The 24708-nt window shown below is 35.5% G+C and overlaps 1 protein-coding gene across 3 annotated transcripts in view; it reads right to left on the bottom strand.

Annotated features, from left to right (window-relative positions):
• Positions 1-528: 528 nt before the first annotated feature.
• The window catches only part of LOC105495142 (Myb like, SWIRM and MPN domains 1), a 43897-nt gene continuing 19717 nt past the window's right edge, over positions 529-24708 (bottom strand). Inside the window, exons 9-21 of one of the 3 annotated variants that reach the window (XM_011764392.3) lie at positions 22257-22387; positions 20811-20914; positions 18635-18712; positions 16965-17053; positions 14052-14106; positions 13708-13758; positions 12927-13001; positions 12116-12304; positions 10568-10700; positions 6492-6597; positions 6256-6313; positions 5078-5232; positions 529-2590 (exon numbers count right to left, since the gene is read on the bottom strand). In XM_011764392.3, coding sequence (XP_011762694.1) covers positions 2440-2590; positions 5078-5232; positions 6256-6313; positions 6492-6597; positions 10568-10700; positions 12116-12304; positions 12927-13001; positions 13708-13758; positions 14052-14106; positions 16965-17053; positions 18635-18712; positions 20811-20914; positions 22257-22387 — 1375 coding nt within the window. In that variant the 3' untranslated portion in view covers positions 529-2439. Of the gene's footprint in view, positions 5233-6255; positions 6314-6491; positions 6598-10567; positions 10701-12115; positions 12305-12926; positions 13002-13707; positions 13759-14051; positions 14107-16964; positions 17054-18634; positions 18713-20810; positions 20915-22256; positions 22388-24708 lie in introns of all 3 variants that reach the window. The other 2 variants (XM_011764395.3, XM_011764394.3) reach the window with 2 other exon arrangements.

Raw genomic sequence — 24708 nt, 5'->3', positions numbered from 1 at the left:
AAATACAGACATATACAACATGGCATGTTTAAATGTACAAAATAGTTGAAATTATATTTTATTACAGAACATTCCAAAATTCACACTAATTTTAGAAAGTCCACAAACACTGATAGCATTTGGAAAAAACAAGCAACAAGTTTATCAATAACCATGCAGTATGTTTAGTAACTTATACACAACACATAATTTACATGTCAAATCCACAAACCTAAAGATATATGATTGATCTATTTAACTCATGCTAGAATCTAAATACTATTTTATAATTCGTAGGTTTAAACACATTTTACAGTAATCTATGAAATAGGAATATAAACTATGAAAAATATTTAACTGACTTCTTAAGAGACGAGGAAACGTCAAAAAGAGCAAATCAGGCATTTTTTCCCTGAAATTAAAGTTCTTATGGATACCTTTGTAAACATCAAAGGAAGAAAATAAAAACAACTCAGACATTATAACTTAATTTTACCTTCTCAAACTTCTGTTTAGAGCTCTTGGCATAATCACAGCTCCCCTGGGATATTTTTATTTTCTCCTGATTTAGGAGACAACATATTTATTCCCTCTCTTGTTCCAGGAAAAATGTAAGGTGGCTTAGAAGATAGACTCAGAATATACTAGAAAGTATAATTATAGGTTAAATAAAAAAGAAAATAGAGAAAGCAGAATGTGGGGGAATAGCACATAAAGCCATTTAAGAAAAGGTCAGGAAATATATCCTAAATTATATTATTCTCCCGCACTGATTTTCTGGTAATATTGCAAAATATATTAATTTGTAAGAAAACTAATACTAAAGTACTGGTAAACTAGAGCTGCTGATCAAAATTCTTTTTAAATCATTTATTTACCCTGACGAAGCAGATGATCATAAAAATGTATGTGCTTTTCTTTGTGCTTGGATAAAACAAGTTTTCCTAAATACCATATAAGTGACTCTAGATTTAGACCAATCTAGCTATTGGTAGAGTATAGGTGGAAAAAAAAAAATGTGGGCACCCTTACTGAATTTCTACTGAGAATTCCATCAACTGCTGTCTGTTGACTTGCGACTGGATGGCTTCAACTCAGGTGGTCATGTGTTACACGGCTCTTTTGTGAGCACAAAACAGAGCAGCATCAATTCCAGGGCATCCTGACTATTAGTTCCTCCAGCTCAACTCATCAGGACTCAGCAAGAGAAATGGGAGGAAGGTAATGCAGAGGAGGAGACCTGCTCCGGTTGGCATGTTGAGGCCACAGTCTCTGTTGGGTTGAGAGCTGCAGATTCTGACTGTGCTTATAGTCTGCATGTCACAGACCTTAACCCCACTCCTAGGGGCAGGGAAGGAATGGTATGGACAGAAGACTGGGAGCAGCATTAAATAGCTTCAGGGAAACATGAATGGTCTGTTCATCTCTATTCTACAGGCCTAGCTCTCAACAAATAATAGAAAGAAGGGTCTTGTATCTATATGCTGAGAAGAATGGAGGGAGTGACGATGAAGGAAAGGGTTTGTGGGAAATGGAGAGCAAAGAAAGGTAGTAGGATGTTTCCCTTTCAAGTGCGGCACGAGTTTCAAAACTATAGATTAGGGACCGACCAGAACAAAATATCTGAAGACTAAAAGAAACCACTGCTTCCTATCTTTTCTGAAGATGAATGGTCCCAAGTAACCCGCGTGAGTTTTGGTTAGGTTGGGAAGGAAGTTCAAGTCTATAGATCTATAACCATGGAAACTATAGTGCTCTTGCTTGGGGTGGCAAAGGCTTCCCCAAGAACTGTGCTAGTGGGAGAAGGGGACAGAATAATGACTGCTATTTTTCCAGTGATGCCCTTCAGAATATAGGCAGTGCCAACTTATCCATTACGCACAGTACCTAAGGCCCACAGTATTTTAGAAGCCCAGAAAAATATTTTAATTTTTTTTTAGCCTCATAAGAAAACACTGAACTTTTAGACTAAACAAAACGTTTTAATCTAAAATATTAATACATTCATTTCATACAAACACAATTGTAAAATATCACTTTAAATTTTGTATGGAAGAAGGGGTCTAAGAAGGCAAAACTACCTAGGGCCCACAACAATCATATTGCAGCTCTGAACACTGGGTCAAACAAATTGTAACTGAAGCCATATAATTTGAACAGGAAACTGAAGATAATTTAAAAGGATTAGAGAAGAATGGTCAAGGCTAAAATAATGGAGATGGAGAGTCTGAGCTTACTGATCCTGCTCCACTGCTTTTTCTTTCCTTGAATGCTACTTTGGAATTAGGTAAGTCTAATATTGGGGAAGTGCTAGCGTCGATTTCCATTAGCCAACCCAGAAAACAAAAAAAAAATTAAGCTCATTATTTTATAGCCATTGCGCAATAATAAAGACAGAATCAGGATGAAGACACCTGCATGTCTTTAAGTCCCTTAGTCCTTTCTTCACTTCTGTAAACATTAGAGGCAGGTGTTCCTTTGAGACCCTGCATCCTGAACTTCCTGTGTCATAGGACCCCTCAGTTCTAGACTTCCTCTGTGCTTCTCCAAGGCCCTGGCTCCATTATCCTCGGTAGTAGCCCAAGGCTGGCAGTGACAGCAATGTGGGTACCTGTGGTTGCAAAATTGTTTTAAGAATATGACAAAAGAAAAAGGAAGCAGGGAAAATGATGGAAGAAGAGATAAAAAAGTAACCAATGTTAACATACCAAAATTATGCTGTTAAAAAGATGGGGAAGGATTTATACACTAATTGCGTTTTTTAAATAGTAGCACTGAGATATTTGTACTTCACACTTCTCTGTAATTTTAAAATATATTTTACAAGACAAATGAACTCTATAGTCAGAAAATACTAAATATTACTTTGAAAATTGTGCTCTCAAGGCCCCAAACTCTTGACAAGTATCATCCTTGAGATCCTCACAATATGGCTTAGATTAGCAAATACGGTTAAACATTGGCACACAGGACAGGGAAACTCAGATTTGAGAGCAGTACTTTTAACAACTTCCATTACTTTCCATTACCCAAATTCATCAGTATTATAGGGAAATGTCAATCAAGAAAGCTAATATAAAACACTTTCTGTATTTTTTCACCAATATATCATAAGGAAACAGGTCAAAAAGAAGATGAGTACAAAGGAATCAAGAACTGCCTTTCACAGAATCATGCAACTTCTGAGCCTGGAAGGGAATACTAAGCCATAAAATTCAGGCCCTTGATTTACTGGTGAGCGTGGGGTTCAGGTTATGTGTTTTGATTAAGGTCACACAGCAAAGTTGGTAACAGAGTTAGGGTAAGAGCTCAGGTTTCCTGACTTTTGGTATAGTTACTCTTACACTCTCAGCCCTCAAACGAATTGTTTTATAAGCTATACTTCATTGTTTATCCTAAGTGCACACAGAGAAATGGAAAAATTTCTGTGTTTTTTTTTAATGTATGTTAATTTGTAAACTGTATTAACTGAAACTTTTTTTAAATGTAAATTTGGAAACTGTATTAACTGAAAATATAAACTTCACATGAGTAGTCCAACAATTAAAATGAACAAATATAATTTTGGTTCTGGAAGGACATTAAGAAGTTAAGTTAGACTTAGTTACACAAGAATTAAGGCTCAGGGAAAGTAAACTGTGTTGACATCCCCAAATCACAAAGTTGAGACAAGAACCAGGTCACCTAAACCTGGCTCACTGCTTCTTCCAATACTCCTTATTCTTCATTGGCTACTGATTACAAACAAAGCAAAAATATAGAATGAATCTGGTTTAGATATAAGGAAACATTAGTAAGAATGCTTGGTGAATAGGTATAAATCAATTCTCTGACTACTAAGAAATAAACTGAAATCTATTGAATTTCAATAAATGAGGCAGCATGACTGCTTATTTTATTTTAAAATGGGCTTAAATGCAGATCACAATTCTGAGTTTTGGTGTCATTTAAAGAAGATGTAAGGCTTAACAAATGTAAAACAAAATTCTAATGTTTAAAATTTTCTAGATCAGGAGTTGGAGAAAATAGCCAGCAACCTATGTTTTATGAGGCCTGTGAGTTAACAATGGTTTTTATAGTTTTAAAGGACTGAAAAAAAAAAGACAAAGAAGAATGTCTTGTAGAGATCACATGCAGCCTGAAAAGCCAACATTACTTACAAACTGGCCCTTTACATTTAAAAAGTTCCCTGACCTCCATTATAGATTCAGAAAGCATATGAAACTGGGCTGAATATGTAGTATGTCCTGAAAGGCTTGTTCTAAAAATTAAATCTCTGATTTATTCCAGCTTTATTATCATTTGCCTCTTTCTCCTAATAGTAGGTAGTAGAAAAAAACAGTTTGAGAGTTATGATTACCTATGTTCCAGTTAAATGAGGTTTTATCAAACCTACTAATGTAAGTGGACACACAATTGAAGCTAATTATTTTATGTGTGTAAAATTAGTTAAAATTTTTCAGACAGCTGAGAAAATGGCATTTGCTATACAATGAAATGGAAGCAAGTGTCCATGATTAAAAACTGGTCATTTCTCCTTTGGGTTTTTCCTGTTTTTAAGATTTTCTTGTCATGCCTCTCTTGGCCTCCTGTTGTTAGATTTATTAATCAGTAGTTCTAAACCACATTAATTATCTCAGTGACCACCCATCCATATCTCATTTATAACCATCAACACATCTCACCAGAACATATGGAAAGAATCGAAGTGCTTCTAAATGAAATATGAGATACCACAGTGGAACATAAGTGACTAGTTCAGGGAAGAAATGACTTAGAGACATAGTCCAAATCCCAAGCTGAACACAACAGTAAAGCCGACCAGGCTCCTAAGTTTCACAGCCTACAGCATCGCTCAGTAAAGGTCTAGAACACCGTGGTGGACCCTGGTTTGCAGAACACTCTGATCATCACTGTATAAAAGCAAATCTGTATCTCTTCCTTTTCACATGATTTATGTGGCAAAGTTTGAATTTTGTGAAATAGAGAAAAAATACCAAAGCTGTGCCAATGTTAACCACAATCACTTCAAGGTTATAACTTTGAAAGTAAGATCTACTGTGTCAAGATTAAAATGTCTTAACTTTAAAATAATCACATTAACAATTCCTTTGTACAGTTCTCTTCGGTTACTCCATTCTCTTGGTTGCTTTTATAATTGGAAAGGAACAAATTTTCTATTTCAGTCAAGAATTCTTCAGCCATAAAGCAATTGGTCACTTTGCTCAGAGTCTTCCTCATACACTCCAAAAGCTAGTTGAAAAGAAAAGTTTTATATTTAAATACAGAAAAAGTATGAGGGTTTGCATTACTATCACGAGTTTTTCCCTTTCCAGACCTCACATTTCCTAATGCTCAAATGAGAAACACTCTCCTTAAAAATGGCTGAAGATTAACTTGTGTTTAATAGTATAGAGCTGGAATGTAGGAAATTGCTGCTGAGGAACACTCAGCTTAGTACCTTTATGATTTTACATAAGGAGACAAACCTGAGATTGTTTATGTGACACTTTCTACTTTGGACATATTTGTGACTTTTCTTCATTTGTAGTCACACTTACAAAGCAAAATAATCCTGAGCATACACACACACACACAACTCTATGAACATAAAAACATAGGATTCTACCATTTCAAAATGAGGATGCTAGTTAGAGTCTCCTTCCTTGGAAATGTGCATATACTTTTTCAACAACACAGAAAAAAAGTGGATATAACAGAGGAGTAAAAAATATTAAAAAGAAACTTAACGTTTAAATTTTCTATCCCCAACTGCTATTTAAAAAAAAAAGACAAATGTTACAAATCTACTAGCCTTCAATCATTACAGAAGCAAAACCTAGAAGTGAACTGATAGAATTCAAAACTCTTATTTCCTACTAGAAAGTTAAATAAAACGACTATTTAAATGTAATTGTTAGAGTTATACCACCATTCTTAAAAATGATCAATTGTTAAGGCTAAAATGGAAACATGGCACTTTCAAATTTAATAAAATGAGAAAAATGTTCTCCATTGTGTACAATAATAATCTGCTAAGAAATTTATCAGCTGACACTGACAAATTTATTCTAAAATAGTATTTTTTTCTATGTGCAAGCTTGGGCAACAAAACACATTACTAATTATCTCCTAGAAATTAATTTTCCAAAGGAAAAAGTATTAAATTATACAGAAAATTATCCACAAAGTATCAGGCATCATGGGAAAACACATTGAGATAAATAGCTTTAGAATCTGTGAACAATGGAACCAATTAAAATGAAGGCAGCTTACTTTCTGCAAACAAGTCAGGTCAGAATCCCGGCGAAAGATTTTATCCATGGGGACGCTGCTGTAGGAAGAAATATGAAAACAAACTGATGAAACGAATACTATAAACTAATCAGTTTCGTAATAAACTATCACAGATGCCATACATCACAATTTTATATTTAACTTGGGTTTTCTCTGAAACATAATTTAATGAGCAACACTGCAGATGTGCAACCATCTCAAACTACAGTACATACCTATGGGAGAGCCTGTATTTTTCTATTATCCATCTTGTCTTTTCAAATACTAATCCCCACTGAGGTTCTTCTAACATCTGCTGTACTTCAAATTTGTAAGGTAAGCCTAGAAAAGCATAAAGAAGCACATTTTCATCAACTATTTCTTAACTCGCCAATCTCCTTTTAATTATAATTAAAATTCCCTTCAGTGTTTTTACAACCACAGCTTCGTAGACCAGCTGAACAGCACTTTAAACATAGTGGGCATTCATTAAATATTTATTGCCTGACTGTACTTGGTCCACTAAGCATATTAATGCCAAGCTATTAATAATAATAAAGAAGAGTAGAAGTGCCATTTACATGACAGCTCTATGCATGGCACTATGATAGGATGATCATGTAATTTATCACCTAAACCAAGAGACTTTTTGAATGAAAGAAGGCACTATGAATAATTATGCCTGAACCACAGGTTTAAACTGGGATTATCCTAGACAAACTGAGACACATTGCCATCCAAGTGATAATTTAAAAAACACATATATACAGGTTATTAAGCTTACAACAATGCCATATCTTTTTTTTTTTTTTTTTAACAGGTGAGAAAACTGAAGCTGAGATACATTAAAAAACATATTTAGGCTAGCAAAGTGGCAGGACATAGATGTTAAAACCCAGCAGGTTCGCCTCACTTCTGAGCCCAAACTCATTCCACCTCCCTAGAAGAGCTAATCTAAGACTAGACAAGAGGATAGGATGAACTCTAGGGAGGCAGCAACTGCTTTGAGTCAAAGTTGTTACACTAAACTCTGGAGGAAAGAAAGAAGCCCAAGGGGTGGACATCATATATTCATCTAGAAAGGAAAAAATACGAAACAATGAGCTATCTTAGCAATTTTTCACATATCCTTCAAGAGCCCCATGCAAATGTATCTGTAGCATTTTTTTAAAAGCTCAGCTGATTCATTACCAAAGGCTGATACCATCATAGTAACACTTACAATGTGTACTATGTGCCACCTAAAACTTTATGTGAAATCACTTAAATGAAGTAGCTGCCATTATTCCCGCCCAGCCCCCTGCCCTTTTTTTTTTTTTTTTTTTGATGAGGACACTACATCATAGAAAAGTTAGCCTGCTCATAATCAGATATAAAGGCATAGGCAGGATTTGAACCCAGGCAGTAAGACTCGAGAGTTCTGCTTTTAACTTTTACATAATACTGCCTCTCAACTGGGTTTCTACCATGATAAGGCTTTTCAAATAAATAAAATGCCAGCAAATCAGAAGTCATGGAAAAAAAAAGGGAAAAATACAACTGTTTCCTCATAATGAAATAAAGCATAGCTTAACTGTCAATATGCTCTAAAAAGGTATTTTTTCAGGTGTTTAGAAGAAGGACAGGGGACAGCAAGCCTGATGATGATGACTGATCTTTTTTATTTAATTGCTCAATTTTCCTCTTCTCCAAAAACTTAAAGAGTGACACATTATAGTACGTGGAGTACTAAGCAAACTCCTTTTGGTGATAACGATTACTTACTTGACATGCTTTGATTACTTACTAAATACGGATACCAGCTATATAATCATAACTATCCATTGAAAACTTATTATTTCTAAGCACTTTACATATATTACTGACACACCTTACAACCATATACCTACTGTAAGCAAGGTAGTAATTTTTTCTCATTTTACAGATGTGGCAAAGGAGAATGAGAGAGTAAACTGCCCAAGGTAAAATAAGCAATAAATGTCAGAGCTGGGATCTGATTCCAGTAGAGTGACTCCTGCTCTCAGTGAAAGTTGAAAATGAAAATAAAGAAAGGTAAATAATGCATTTTCAATCTATGCTGATGCAAAAACATGAAAACACACACACAAATCATATACAGGTCTATTTGGTATTTTTAGAATATTTTTTAATTAAAAAAAAGGTACTTTTAAAGTCAATAAAAGTTTCCTTTTATAGAGAATATTTTTATCCACTAAAATATAAGAAAACTAATCACTAAATATATTTCCTCCCTGTCACAAGTAAAGAAAACATTAAACCATTAGAGATATTATAAAGATATGACCTGAGTTAAAAGTACTGTAGCACAAGGTATCCCATGGCTTCTAGAAAACCTTAATTCTTGCACCAGAGGATTTCTAAGGGCAAAGCAAAAGACCCAGGATTAAGATCTAATATGCAGCATTAAGCGTGGACAAGTCATTTACAAGACAGCTGTGTCCAATGGTAGCTCACGGGAGCATTATGGATAGTTCCCTCTAATGCTTTCAAGTGGTTCTTTCCCATCTGGGCTAGTTTCTTCACATGCATGTGCTGATCTGTATTTTGCCAAATACTCCAGGGATACCCTTCTACAAATCTCCAGAGTTCACTCTCCATTCTGTTTTCTGTTCTCTTGGGGCGCTGTCTCACAAACTCAGCTGTCTTGGTCTCCTTATCTCCATCACCTTAACTGAGTCTGCCTGACTCTCGGTGGGTTTCTCCTTCTTGTGCCATATCTGAAAACCCTCTTAAACAGTAAGCTAGGGTAATTTCGGGCTCTTTTCATTTGTTTCCCATATCTTAGCAACTGCATTCCTTTGCTGCTCAACGTTGTGTTTAAATACCATTATTTTATATACTTTGTCCAGTGTTTTGGTAGTTTCAGACAAGTTCTTGTTACTTCATTTGGCCAGAGTAGAATTCCATGAATTAAATTTTAAGTTTCATGTAATTCTAATCAACATACATTTAAAGTCACATGTACTGCTATTGTATTGGACACCACCAGAATTGAGGTTCATTATCAAAACCTAGCAGTCTGTGAGATTATAAAATGATTAAAGAGAGAACAATTGCGATTCTTTTTATAAAACTGTACTGAGCTTAAGAGTATTATGTATTACGTGCTATGCTCAAAATAGACATTCCAGACTAAAGTTAATGCCAATATTATTAACTCAATAAAAACCCACATAGTGTTGACCACCTCCTAGATGCAAAGCAATTTATTAGGTGCTACTGGAGAAAAAGACAAATAAGACATAGTCCCTGCTCTTCGGGCATACAATTTGTTTAGGACTTCCTAAATAGATAAATTGCATTAAAAGACAAAGTGACCATGAAGGGAGGAATAAAGTGTTGCAGATACATAAAAAATAGAGCAACTAATACTAAATAACATGGGGGCAGTGCTGGTAAGTCTTTATAAAATATAAGGCATCCAAGTGAGATCATTAAGAATGAAGAGAAATTAATTATTAAACAAACATTCATTTAGTATCTACTTTATGCCAGGCCTTGTGCTAGAAACTGGATAGAAAAATGGGTACAATACAGTATTTATTCTCAAAGATCTCATGATCTAATGGGAAAGAGTACAATGTGGGGTAACTGTAGTGGCAGCGTCCAGGGGACCTGACCTAGAGCAGTGGTAGTAATGACAGAATATCCTAGAGTTATTTAGCCTATTGTTTCCTCTGATTATTTGCTTTCTAGCCACACTCCCTTCCTTTTCCTAGTCTGCTATACTAATTCCCTATCCACCCAGAAATGACTGGACTACAAGTGGACATAAACCTCGGAGGAATCAAGTCAAATGATGGTCTATGCCAATCAAATTCTTTCCTGAGATACAATGGGAGCAACGAAATATACAAATTCAGTTAGTCATTGTTAACCCCTAAACTGGGAGGTGACAGAGAGTTGGTGGTCATTTTTTTTTTTCATTTGCATACCATCACAGAGAAAGCCAGTCTGCATTTATAAAAAAATTTTCATGAGAACAGAGACTGTTTTGTTTACTGCAGTATCTCCAGTGCCTAGCATACACACTGCCTGGCCATAACTTTTCCCCATATTTCAATCCTTTTGCCCAGTGGCCATGGTAACAAAAGTGGGGACTTGAATATAGCAGGAGATTAAGAAAGGGAAGAGGGTGGCTGCACTAGGGTGGCACCCAAATAATGATTCCCTAGTTGAGGGCACAAACTCTTGCATTAAATACTTTTGCACAGTTGCAAATCTTTTGATTTGTATGAGTCAAATAAATGAGAGCAGAAATAGGATAAAGTTATTTTTGTTGAAAACTTACGGTAAGAGCCATCTGCGCTAATTTCCTCACTTATAACCAGGCAGGTAATCTGAGAATATGGTAAGGGATTATTTCGATTATAGGGACTAACAATCATTCCAATGAACTTTGCACCTCCTCTGGAGAAGTAGCTCTACAATTACAAGAAAAATATAATTAGTTTCAACTGCATAAACTCAAAAGCCAATATTTATCCATACTAACATTTTAAACATCTAATGAGGAAAAGCAGGAACAAAAAGGTGCATTAAAAAGTTCACATCTGGCCCAGAGCGGTGGCTCACGCCTGTAATCCCAGAACTTTGGGAGACTGAGGCAGGTGGATTGCCTGAGGTCAGGTCAGCCTGATCAGGCTTGAGACCAGCCTGGCCAACATGGTGAAACCTCATCTCTCCTAAAAATACAAAAATTAGCTGGGTGTGGTGGCACATTCCTGTAACCCCAGGTACTCAGAAGGCTGAGGCAGGAGAATCCCTTAAACCTGGGAGGTGGAGGTTGCAGTGAGTCGAGATCGCACCACCTGCACTCCAGTCTGGGTGACAGAGTAAGAAGACTCTGTCTCTAAAAAAAAAACAACAAAAAAAGTTCACATCCCAACTGCAACTAAATCAAATGCCTTAAATATTCATTTCACACTGTACATTTTTCAGGCAAAAATGTGTTCAACCAAATCCAAAATGACCCTTAAAAATAAAAAAATGGCCTACACAATCTGTATTTGCCATGAATATATTCACTAATTATATTCACCACCCTGCATCTGTAATTCTTATCAATACAGTAATAATTTACAAATACCCTACAGCAAACCCAGTCACATATCAAATGTAAAATCCCAGATTAAAATAAAACTTTTTCTCCAGCTATTAAAAAATACATTATGTCTCTTATTATTTCAGTTATATTTAGTACCTGTCCTAGTTGTTCCCATCAATTTTTAAAGGCTCTGGGAGTATTTATCACTGTAACATTCATGGCTTGTCTGTACTTAATAAAATAACTGACTTTCTAAATGTTTACATAAACAATTATCAATCTCTCAATCAGAAAAAAAAAATGTATGTTCTTTTAAAACCCCCAGTATACATAATTTTTTCTTTTTTTGGTTGGGTGTGGTGGCTTATGCCTATAATCTCGGCACTTTGGGAGGCCGAGGCGGGCAGATCACCCGAGGTCAGGAGTTTGAGACGAGCGTGGCTAACATGGTGAAACCCCATTTGTACTAAAAATACAAAAAATTAGCTGGGTGTGGTGGCACATGCCTGTAATCCTAGCTACTTGGGAGGCTGAGACACAAGAATCGCTTGAACCTGGGAGGCAGAGGTTGCAGTGAGCCGAGATTGCACCATTGCACTTCAGCTTGGGCAACAAGAGTGAAACTCTGTCTCAAAAAAAAAAAAAAAAACAAAAAGAAAAATAAATAGATAAAACCCCCATTATAAAGAAAATTAGAAATGAAATACAAAAAATGTTTAAAGTTTATCTATTTAAAAGGGAGCACTGAGGGGGTGTGCAACCATTTACAGAATATAAATATACAGGTAATACCTGGTATTTAGCTTGTGTGTCAATATCTCGTAAGGAAGGATTAGGATCAAAAGCAGGATGAGAATGATACCATCCAATAACACTGTAGCCTCTAACAGCCAAGGTTTCTGAGGCCTGTGTTTGTGATACAGGATCCATCTCACACTGTAGTCCTGTACTCAGACTGTTACATGGTTCTGCTGCACAGACCTATAAACGATTGATCCTCAAATGATTATACTAAAATCCTGTTAATTCTATTACTCTAATGTTATAATTCTTTCAGAGATACAGAAACTTTTCAAGGCCAAGACTTTTATTTGACAATATCATAGGCGCCTTTAACTTGCAAATGACTTATACTCCAAAAGTCTGATTATATGCTAGGAACTTAGCATGCATTTTTCTACTCAAACAAGGTCATAATAATGGTTAGTTTTCCAGGTCAGCCCACATAATACCCGTACAAAGGTATTCTTTCAATGACTCCTGTTACTTATGACAACAATTTCAACAGAATGATGCATACAAACTTTCAACTACAAGTGTTTGTACATATTTCTGGCCTCTTAAAAGTTGTAGTTTTTTGCTAATAAAGGTAATGAGGACCCAAGGCCTGGCAATGTTCTCTCTTGGTGGTAAAAAGAAAAAGGTGCTCGGCATATGGAATGTTAAGTTACTTCTGGGAATAGATAACTTGCTACATTTGCATATTCTCATATATATCATAGGTAAAGTATGTATTTTAATTATATTCACTGAATTCTATAAAAATATTTGGTATGGTAGTAGGACTAAATAACTAAAACATTTTTTAAAAGAGAGAACTTACTTCAACTACTTTATCAACTTCTGAGTATCTTCCTCCTAACAGACCAATCACTTCTGCCATAGAAACATGAGCATGCTAAAAAAAATACAAGACAGACTTAGCCCAAACGCACAAACCCACCTGACAAAAAAAATAACAAAACTCACTTATTGTAAGAAAGTCATTTGTAAGTACAGTCATCATGCTTTTATAAAATAAAGTAGCATAGGAGAGGAACTAGATGCTAGGATCAGTGCACAGAAACTATTTCAGGTCTATCTTCACTGCTGGCTGAGAAGCTTTCAACCAAACACTTAAAAATTCTCAGACTCTACTTTTGCAATTGCAAAATGAAGATACACTCTTCCTATTCAAGGAAGGTACTATGTAAGGATACAAAGTAAAAATCACTCTAAATCCTTCTACACAAAGACATCACAAACACAAAAACTGTTGGAGGTACTGGTAGTTTAGTATAAACAAAAAAACCCTCCAAATTACAGGAGTTGTGCTTTGTTTCAGTGATCTAAAAGGTGGCAGACACAGATATTAGAAAATTAAAGTAGGGTTAATGATGGTAAACAGTCTGCAAAAACTCACATTAATTTATTTTCTCTAAAATATGGAAACATGCAATTGTTTGGCTTTTCTCCAAAAGAAAAGACTTATTTTTAGATTCCTTGTAAAAGAGGATAGTTAAGATCCAAAATACACGTCTTCCATACTCTGTCTTACGCCTGCAATAAAAATACACAAGAGTAGAAATCAGAATAACTAAGTAAACACAATAGATTATCCTTACCAAATCCATTATTAAAAGTGCTTCTGAAGCCACTTTCACCTGAAATGGCTCCTGAAATATAAAAAACAAAACAAAACGGGGGACCATAAAAACAGAGATTTTGTTCTCCCCACCTGGAATGCCCACCCTGTTCTCCTTCATCCACCCCACCAAGTTCTCAGCACTAACCAAAGCTCAGCACAAACTAGATTTTTAAAAAACATTATGATTTAAAACCCCAGCAGGGAGAAATTGTCTCTCAGTTTCAGTCATGCCTTGCACATATGGAAAAAGAGTAAGTATTTCCTGTTTGACAGGGGGAAGCGGGGATTGTCTAGGGTCATTCATTAATGCATAAATAGTACCTGCTTTTCTTCACTAAAAAAATTACAAGGTATCAGTTGGAAGGGATCAAATGAGCTGAAAAAGAAAAAAAATTATTTTCAATATCAACAAGATTAGGAAAATAACATTTGCAAATTTGAAAGTGTATATCAATAATCTGAACCCAAATTCTGTCTAAATGAGAAAAATATTAAACTAGGAGAGTTTTGTAGGAGATTCCATAAACCCTTTTGAAAGAAGCACTGTTCTTTTAGATTTAACAAGAACAAAAAAAAACCCCAAGAACTTTGAGATAAAGTTACTCCATTGTCTTAATTTCCTATTACACTCAAAGAGGACACTATAAACTATCAGACATATGTCCCACACTAAAAGGAGATTTCAAAAAGTTCAATGAAAATATAATTATCTGTTATGAGACCCCCAAAAAAGTTCAAGAAAGATGGAAGTTTATCAAAAACACTTGTCAGTTCAATAATGTGCCAACAATAGAGTAGGAACTTAAAACTCTTTTTGAATGAATGAATGACAAACGGTTCTGGTAAAGATATTAATGTATTAGTCCTATGATAAACTCTTGTATTAAAGTGAAAAAGTGGCCAGGTGCTGTGGCTCACATCTGTAATCCCAATATTTCGGGAGGCCGAGGTGGGTGGACTCCTTGAGCCTAGGAGTTCACAACCAGCCTGGACAACATGGTGAAACCCCATCTCTACAAAAAAATTTAAAAATTTGAGCATGGTGGCGTGTGCCTATAGTCCCAGCCACTCGGGAGGCTGAGGTGAGAGGATCACTTAAGCCCAGGAGGTGGAGGCTGCAGTGAGCCATGATTTCACCATTCTACTCTACTCCACTCTAGCCTTGGTGACAGGGTGAGACCCTGTCTCCAAAAAACAAGAAGTGAAAAAGTAAAAAGAGGTGAAAAAGGGAGAACCTAAGCGAAGTCAAAAGCACACATAAATCTGAGAAATATCAGAAAGTCTTTGACGAGTAAAGAATTGAGGCTTGAAAACTATATTAAGAACAATAAAAAGGTTTTTTAGGCTATCTTAGGGAAAGAAAAACACACAGGAATACATTCGCATTAACACAACTGGAAGAGAGCAGGGCAATTCCGTTCTCATTCAACCACAGATGGTTAGCTTCAAGAGAACATTTTGTTTTGTTTAATAATGTATCCCAAGTGATCAGAACCGTGCCTGACATATACCGTAGACATTCAAAGATACTTGTTGGATAAAGAAAGACCTTTAAATTAGAAAGTGTTTAATCAACAAAAAAGAAACTGAAGGCCAAGATAGATGAGAAAATAGCACAGAAAGAACATCCTGGAGTACTTAAGAACCACGGATATGGAACCGCTGTCAATGTTTGTTGAGGAACTGCAGAGAATGGGAAAGTTATTGAAGGACTAGAAATGGACAATTATTGAGCTTGTTTCACAATACAAAAAAGCAGACTGCAGAAAAGGACGAATTAGATGTTGAATAGTAGTAAAATTCTAGAAAAAATTATGAAACAGCTGATTTGTGATCCTTAACCAAGTGAAGAGGTGACTAAGCAAAATAATGAGTTCATGAAAAGTCATGATCAGCAGACCTTATTATAGACACTATTCATAGGAATGATCTGTTAGAAACTAAAGACTTAAAATATATTTTATCTGAAATTAAACAAGACATCTGTTATGATTATCCTTCTGCATAAGATAAAGATATATGGGTTAATTGTGGTAATCTATACAGCTGATTGAAGAATGAATGTCTTCATTGTTTAAATATATGCAATGAGGTTTACATTTCCAATTAAACATTTCAATCAGTGATTAATGGCAGGAAAGACAAGCTTATTGAAATGTTAATGATGCTGTGCTACAAAGGCTAAAACAAGAAAAGTGGATCTGGACTCAAAAAGATCCTGAAGACCTTGGACAGCGACTTGAAAATCACAATAAATGTAAGTCTCACATATAGAGGCAGAAAATCAATTATCTGGATACTGGATGAGGAGTCCCAGCTTATGGATGACTATTTTTCACATAGCTTATCTAATTTAGTCTCACGACAACTGTGTAAGTTTAAATTTTTATTTTAAAGAGGTAATATATAATGTAATGACTAGGGGTAGGGGTATGAATATATAATGTAATGACTAGGGGTATGACTAGCTTAACACTTGGGTTTAAAATCAACAGCTCCACTACTTAACAGTGTGAGCAAGTTATTAAACCTCTCTACGCCTCTCAGTTTCCTCACCTATAAAATGGGAGTGAGAATATTAACTAATGCACAGGGTTGTCATAAAGATTATATGAGCTAATAAAGTGCTTAAAACACAGCTAACAGTGTTATTTTAATTATTGTTTTATAAATGAGAACCTAAGGTTTACCCAAGGACATTTATCAGGCAAAAATATAATCTAGTGGCATTCCTGGGTATCTTTTTAAAAAGGTACACTGACAAAACTACAGTCTATTCAATGGCACATCTGCAGGAAGAGGGAATAGAAAATTGGGGCATTTAACTTATTTGGTGACCCTTAATTTTAAAAGGTTCAAATTTTAGATTATACATGCATTAGAAAACAACCACCATGCCAACAACTTGCTAACAATTAGTACCACCCAAAGAAAACTCGGTCATTTCATGAAGTTTCCTGTCCATAGTGTCTAGAGTTGAATGACCAACCTGTTCTAAACAAGGCCCCTTTACAACATATGCTGGATCATACGTTCAATGAATCTGAACAAATTTAAAATGTTTGTTCAAGGTCTCCCAAATTCATAATCAGTGAAACAAAAAAATCCAAAAAATTGTAGCAGTATTTTTTTAACTTAACGTGAACAATATAATGCAGCTATTGAATATTTTTTCATACATTATTTAGCCATTTGTGACAAATTTTTAAAAACCACATTTATATAACACTATACCTTTTTGTTGGTCTTGGCACTTTTAAAGATTTAACAGGTCTGCTTTTTTCCTCTTCTCTTCTTTTTGCCAACTCCTCAGCAGAGAGATGCTAAAACAAAATGCCAACTGATTAAGGAGTCCATCAACTACTAAGAGGCAGAATAAAAATAGTCCTTTAAAACCAAATTTAAGGGCATGTGAGGACAAGAGAGACTAAACTGATATAGATGGGTTTCCTTTTTGCTACCAACATGTAGAAAGGCTGGACTGTATTTTTTAAAAATCGTTTCAGAAGATACGGCCATCCCAAACTGAAAATTTACTCCTCTTGATTTTCCCATTTCAGTCAATGGTACCAGTCACCCAGGTTCAAAAACCTCAGAATCACCTGAGTCTTTCATTTCCCATTTATACTTACCATATTCTACTGTGTTGAGTTTTCTTTCACAACTGAGAGACAGTGCAGAGTAATGATTAAGAACAGATTCTGGATCTAGAATGTCTGGCCCAGTTATTTACTAGCTTGGTGACCGTAGGCAAATTCTAAAGCTTTCATGCTTCAGCTACCTCATCTTTAAAAATGGGAACAACAAAAGTAATAATAAAAAGTAAACAATAATACCACTATCATGGTATTATTTTGAAGACTGAGTTAATGTTTATAAAATACTGACAGTGTCTGACACACAGGAAGCCCTTTATGAGTGTTTATAAAATAAAGTAAATCTCTATTTATTCCATTTCTATGATCAACCTTACATCCTAGTCCAAATGAACTATGCACCTTTTCCAGAGTATATCTGGTATTTTCCCATGTCTCCAGCTTTGTTCCCTCAGCCTAAAGTGTTTTCATCTCCATTTTGAGATTCTTCTGCAGATCCTTCAGATCAGATTATACCCCACATACTCTATGAAACCTGCCCTGATCACACCCTTTGGGAGAAACTTACAATTCTTGGGACCAACCTTATTGAACTTACCATAGGTTTTGTCTTTCCTATTAGAAATACAAGCCCCTTATGGGAAGGATAATTAGTAATTACTGTGCCTAGAATAGTACTCAGGTGAGAAATTGGGGACAGGAAATGCGGAGGAGGAAAGACAGACAACTCAAGTTTGTGGAGCACCTTGTGCACACAAGGCTTACTGAATACCTAGTACTAGGACCTTTATATAGTCTACCTCATTTTTTTCTGACAACAATCCTTTGAGGGAGGTATTATTATTACTCACAATTCGTAAGTTAAAAAAGCATGAGATTCTGTGAGGTTAAGTAGTTGCTCAAAGTAACAAAGCCAGTATGTACACATTCACACATTCTATTCACTCTACTGCACTAGCTGTTATAATGTTTAGAACAATATTTTAATTGGTATATCAGAACCTCTTCCAATAAATGTTTAATGAAACGAATTGGGCATACCAACTTCCTGACACTCTTATCTTGAGTTAGAGACAAGAATACAGAGACAGAGAACCAAAGTTCTGAAATGAGTTAAACTCCTAGTTAACTGCACCACCAATGCCTTCTACTTTGGTGTTTACTGGTGACTTTTAGACAAATTAACATGGGAATGAAGGCATACATGTTAATGTATGAAACAAGTACAACACATATGACATTAAGATGTACAAATATATATTTAAAAACCAGTTTTCATTGATGAGCCATTTGAAAGGTCAAAGTTACCTCAAACGTTTGTCCTTCTAAGTCCTTTGCGTCACACCAGTTTCCCCATGGGTCTCGGACCCTACGTCTCCTTGTACGCTGCGATGAGATTAAAGTAAAGCAAAAGGTAGCAAGATTAATATGGAGAAATCACAGCACATTAACACACAAAATGAAAACAATAATTATCTAAAAGTCAATTAATCTATCAATTTAAATAGTGTAATCTCTGGCTATGCCTGACTAAATTTTATTAATTTATGTTCAATAGTTAGCACTCTGGTTACAAATATCATAAATCAGTGATGGCGAGGTAAGGGCAGGAGCACCAGTACCAGGTGGGTAGGGTGTGGGCCGGGTGTTGGCAGCAGAGGGCTATTTAAAAAATAAAATCAGTAATGATTTTCTATATTTTGCTAGCATTTCTTCTTAGCTTTTATATTTCCTTTCATCATGTAGGAGCTAAAACACTATGACAAATTTTCTTTTTTTTGAGATGGAGTCTCACTCTGTCACCCAGGCTGGAGTGCAGCAGTGTGATCTCGGCTCACCGCAGCCTCCACCTCCCAGGTTTGAGTGATTCTCCTGTCTCAGACTCCCGAGTAGGAACAAAAATATTTTTAAGATCAAAAAGAACCACCAAGAAAATGGCTTCCTTTTCAACCACTTCTGGTAGAAAATCTGCAAGAACACACAGTAAGAGGTGTAATATTGAAAACTAGAAGCAAAATAATTCTATCTCCAGCTTTAGAAAGGAGATGGCCTAATTGATCAAATAATGAAAAATTACAAGGTTGGGCCGGGCGTGGTGGCTCACACCCGTAATCCTAGAACTTTGAGAGGCTGAGGCGGTTGGATCATGAGGTCAGGAGATTGAGACCATCCTGGCTAACATGGTGAAACCCCGTCTCTACTAAAAATACAAAAAATTAGCTGGGGCGTGGTGGTGGGCGCCTGTAGTCCCAGCCACTCGGGAGGCTGAGGCAGGATAATGGCATGAACCCAGGAGGCAGAGCTTGCAGTGAGCCGAGATCACGCCACTGCACTCCAACCTGGGCGACAGAGCAAGACTCTGCCTCAGAAAAAAAAAAAAAAAAAGAAAAATTACAAAGTTGGTTGACTACATTACTAAAATCCAGTTTTGCAAATCTCAATAGTGACGCCTGTAAAATGGACCAGTTCCCAAAGGACAGTGTATGACTAGCACCATATCCAGCAACTCTAATTGATAACATCCTTTAAGATAGTAAATTTAGATAGAAATGTTTTATAGCCTAAATGCGAAAAAACAGCTATTTTAGCACCTATACTTTCTTTTTCATATCTTACCTATTACTAATTTAATCCATTAGTAAAACTAACAAGATCATATTATGACTCTGCCTTATAGAGTGTTGGATCCGCAGGGCGCGGTGGCTCACACCTCTAATCCCAGCACTTTCGGAGGCCGAGGCAGGCGGATCATTAAGTCCTGGCTAACACAGTGAAACCCGTCTCTGCTAAAAATACAAAGAAAATCAGCTCAGCATGGTGGCGGGCACCTGTAGTCCCAGCTACTCGGGAGGCTGAGGCATGAGAATGGCGTGAACCCGGGAGGCGGAGCTTGCAGTGAGCTGAGATCGCACCACTGCACTCCAGCCTGGGCGACAGAGCGAGACTCCGTCTCAAAAAAAAAAAGAGTGTTGGATCACATTTTTATTTGTTTTTTCTCACAAGATGTTTCTTTTTCTCCTAGCGGGTCACTTTATTTTTAAAGTATGATTTACAAATTTTAAAATATTATAAAACTGACTCCAAGAATTAAAAAAAAAAGGCTAGTTATTCCAAAAAGGTGATTCTTAAGAATTTTAAAAGAAAAATAAATGAGAGAAAAAAAAAAAACTGAACTATATACTTTTAAAAGACACATTAGATTTATAAATTAAAACAAAGCATCCCAAGACCACTTTAGGAAAACATGCTTCTGCATCAAGTTTGCTAGCACGTTTTAAGGGTTTTTAGGTTTGTTTTTGCCTTAGAAAGCAACATGAAATTGAATGAAACAAAGAAAAGCAAATTGCTAAGGTGAAATACAAGAGGAAACATGTTTTTCTACTAAATGGCCATTTATTAAACAGCTCAAGAGAAGTAGGTAAACCGCACTAAATAGTTAGTAAGCAGCAATGTGGAGAGATCACTGAGAGAGATGACTGCTTACCATAGACTGCAGACGCTGGGCAAGTTGGTATGCTTCTACTGCATCTTTTCTGTCTCTGATTCGTACTTTGTCAACTGTTTGTGGCCTATTATACACAGCCTGTTCTATTGGAATTCAGGAAAGACAAAACCATCTATTATTTTGTGAAACTCATTTGTTAAATAGAAAGACACATGTACACTGACTATAGTGGAGCTTCTATGACTCTTATTTCACAATCATATATTTGATGTGCTACTGAGCAGCCCTCAAATTAAAAGTAATGCTGTTATAAGAAAATCTCAATAACATGGAATATTTGGAAAATGGGTAATTTAATTTTTACTAACTTTGGCAGTCCAATACAGAAAACATGATATAATTTTTCTTTTGGTGGCTGAGGAAGCAAAAATCCTTTAGTTTTCCTGAAAAGCTAGTCTCAATATTCAAGGCTTTGGGAAAACAAAGACACTAAAATGAAGGACATATTCCAGGCCAAATTAAATTCTGTCTAGCTCAATATAAAAGAAAATCATATCTGACAAAAAATTTTCTGATTAGTGGTCTCACTTCCATAGACAAACACAGAATATATTCTTCTTAAACCATGGGTTACAAGGTTTTATGTACCTTATAACTTTGTAGCTATGAATGGTTGTGTCATGTTAATTCAAGAAAAGAGTAGAGGTCAGGCACGGTGGTCCACACCTGTGATCCCAGCACTTTGGGAGGCTGTGGCAGGTGAATCACAAGGTCAGGAGTTCGAGACCAGTCTGGCCAATATGGTGAAACCCCATCTCTACTAATAATACAAAAATTAGCCCGGCATGGTGGCACACGCCTGTAGTCCCAGCTACCCTGGAGACTGAAGCAAAAGAATCACTTGAACCCGGGAGGTGGAGGTTGCAGTGAGCAGAGATTGCACCACTGCACTCCAGCCTGGGCAACAGAGCAAAAAAAAAAAGAGTAAAATATATCTTAAAATATGTATATTCATTAACTTTCAATTTGAAAAAACTAAGGTACAAGAAATTGTCTTCCATGAAAAATATTTTGACGCTTTTATTACATTTAAGTGTAGAGGCTCACAAATTATTTCCTTTATTTAAACATTGCTAGGCAGTATTTCTAGCATGAATACAGTATTTGCAAATTAAATGGGCTATTTTTAGACTTTTCATAAAATAATTTTACTTTTATCTGCTAAAGAACTGTATTCTTAAATTATTTCTATTACTTAGATTGAATATTTTAGCTTTAAAATTATACTCTCAATTTTCGTTGTAGGTCAAATGAAAGTACAGTTTAACCAACAGTAAAATCTTAGTAAAACATTTATTTCATAATGTTAAAGCATCTCTGAATTCTATATACCTAGAACTACTTGAATTCTAACCATCATAGAAATGAATAGGTGCTATAAGGATAAAAAATATCAAATAAAAGATGTTGAGTTTTTATTTTTACCACATCCAAAATTGATTGCTCCTATCAATTCGAGGTATGTATGAATCCGTCCAATACAATTAACATCCCCACAGTTCTTCAGGCCAGGACGTACTGAGGTCTTATTTAAGTATTTCGGTTTGCATATCTCCCTAATTAAGAGATGGAAGTACAATTATTTTGGATAAATAAAAACATGAAAAAAGATTTCTGGGGAAAATTTTAAATATTGAAATATCTTTACATTTTAACCCCTTTCAATGTATAAATGTGTAACAAATACAATACTAACATATAATACCCATGTACTTTTTTTCTGAAATAAAATATCCTTAAATAATACAATAACTTATTAGTGTAATTTTTTACAAGCAATATTTCTTCCCCAATGGTAAATTCATAGATTCCAGTTATCCCAGGACCTTGAAGTCAGAAATTTATTTATGTAGATACAAACTGAATCTTTAATTACAAAGAGCATTTTGATAATATATAGAAAAGATTTAGTATTAGAAGTTTCCAATTTGTAATACATTACTTAGGTTCATCTACTCTTATTTTACTTAACAGTGTCTTTCAATTATCAGCTATCTTATAAATGTTTAAACGTTTTATATTTGTTTTTAATTATGATGACAACAAATATTAAGTGCTTACTCTCAGTGGAAAACAGAAACAGACACTATAAGGGATTCCAAAGGGGAATCAAGAAACTCCCAAAGATTATGAAAGAAACAAGAGGTTTATATAATAAAACATGTATTTATTGAATATACTTAATGTGCCTTGCTAGATGGTACAACATAAAATTAGAGTAATAAAAAACTTAGTAGAAACAAATTACTGAGTGCTTATGCCAGATTACTGTGCTGAGTTACATATCCTTAATCTTTATGACTATACAAGGTAGATTCTCATTTTGGAAATAAGGAAACAAGAGGGTCAGAGTAAGGCACTTACTTAAGGAAGGGCAAGAATCAGGATTCAAGTATAGATACTATAAATTTAGGTATTCAGATATCTCATATAACATGGGTATTTCTCACGTGATCATTATTTTATTCCATAAATATATTGTTCTAAGCACTAGAGATACACAGATAAACAATGTAAAATTTCTAACCTTACAGATCTTACATTCTAAAGGGAGGGACTGTCAACAATTGATGAACAATATATATTACACTTTCAGGTAGCAACAGGGCTAAGTAAGAAGGTCAAGGGGACAGACTGGGACAAACAGGCATAGACTCCTTTAGATAGGGTGTTTAGGGTAGGCCTCACTAAGCAGAATAGAGGGTAAAAATAATTTGTGATGTGGGAGTGTATCACAACTTCATAGAAATGTTGAGATTTCAGGGTGTCTTGCAAGAAAAGGAAACAAAATTGTACAAATGAAGGCAATAAAGCAGGCAAGAGTATGGCTACCAAGAAACCAAAGGAGTCTGAAAAAAACTAGACTGAGCTAACTGAAGACTACTCAAAGTAAAAGGCTTTAAACAGAACTCAGTAATCTAGCAGTGCTGAACAAATGGTAAGGACTCTAAAAATATCCGTTCATGGAATAATGATGGTTCATATGTTCAATCTTTTCCCCCTAACAGAGTACCTTCTATATTCTGAGCATTGTTTAAGAACTAGATTCAACAACAAACAAAACAGATAAATATCTGCCCTCATGTTGCCTGCATTATCATGGGGGTTGAGGGGAGAAGAGACAGTACACAAATAAAAATGTAGTATTTTTGGTAGTAGCAAGTTCTATGAAGAAAATAAAATACAGAGCAAGAGAATGAAACGGAGGAGATATGTGAGATATTTTAGATAAGCCTCTAATTTCCCTTGCCCGCACTTCAACGAGACAAGAAAGCAACACTTGCCAAAATATGGGGGAAGAACATCCAAGGCAGAGTGAAAAGTCAGGGTCAAGGCCATGAGATGGAAGTGTGAAAATAATGAGTCAAGACTGCAGACTCCAATATCCCCTTTACCTAGTGTGACCTGGAACAAGTTTTTTATCCTCTGTGAACCTCCTTTTTCTTATCTATAAAGTGAGAACGAGGTTGTCAAAAAGATTGGAGATGATTTAAATATAGTACATGGTATTCGGGAGGCATTCAGTAATGGTACTGGTTACTATTTTAATAAAAATATTCCCCTAACCAGGGAATCAACTGCATCTGCTTTTATGAAAAGGATCTTTATCTATAAACAAATCTGGCAGGCTTCTTATTTTAAAACTTTAACTCTTCTATTTTTTTTAAACACCACCTCCAGTGCCTAACCACTCACTCTCTTCTATTTCTGAACAAATGTGAGTTCCTGTTCAAAACAATTTTGCTTTCACAATGTTCTGCTAAATAACCATAATGAAACAGCAATACCTAGCCAGTTTCATGAACCAAGGCAAATGACTAAGGAAACTACTGCCATATAATTTATAGTACCTATATAAATTAATCTGCCTCATTTG

The sequence above is a fragment of the Macaca nemestrina genome, chromosome 1 (genome assembly GCF_043159975.1).
Source record: "Macaca nemestrina isolate mMacNem1 chromosome 1, mMacNem.hap1, whole genome shotgun sequence".
Classification (NCBI taxonomy): Eukaryota; Metazoa; Chordata; class Mammalia; order Primates; family Cercopithecidae; genus Macaca; species Macaca nemestrina.
Note: the sequence above shows the minus strand (reverse complement) of the source record. Positions and strands in the feature narration are given on the sequence as shown.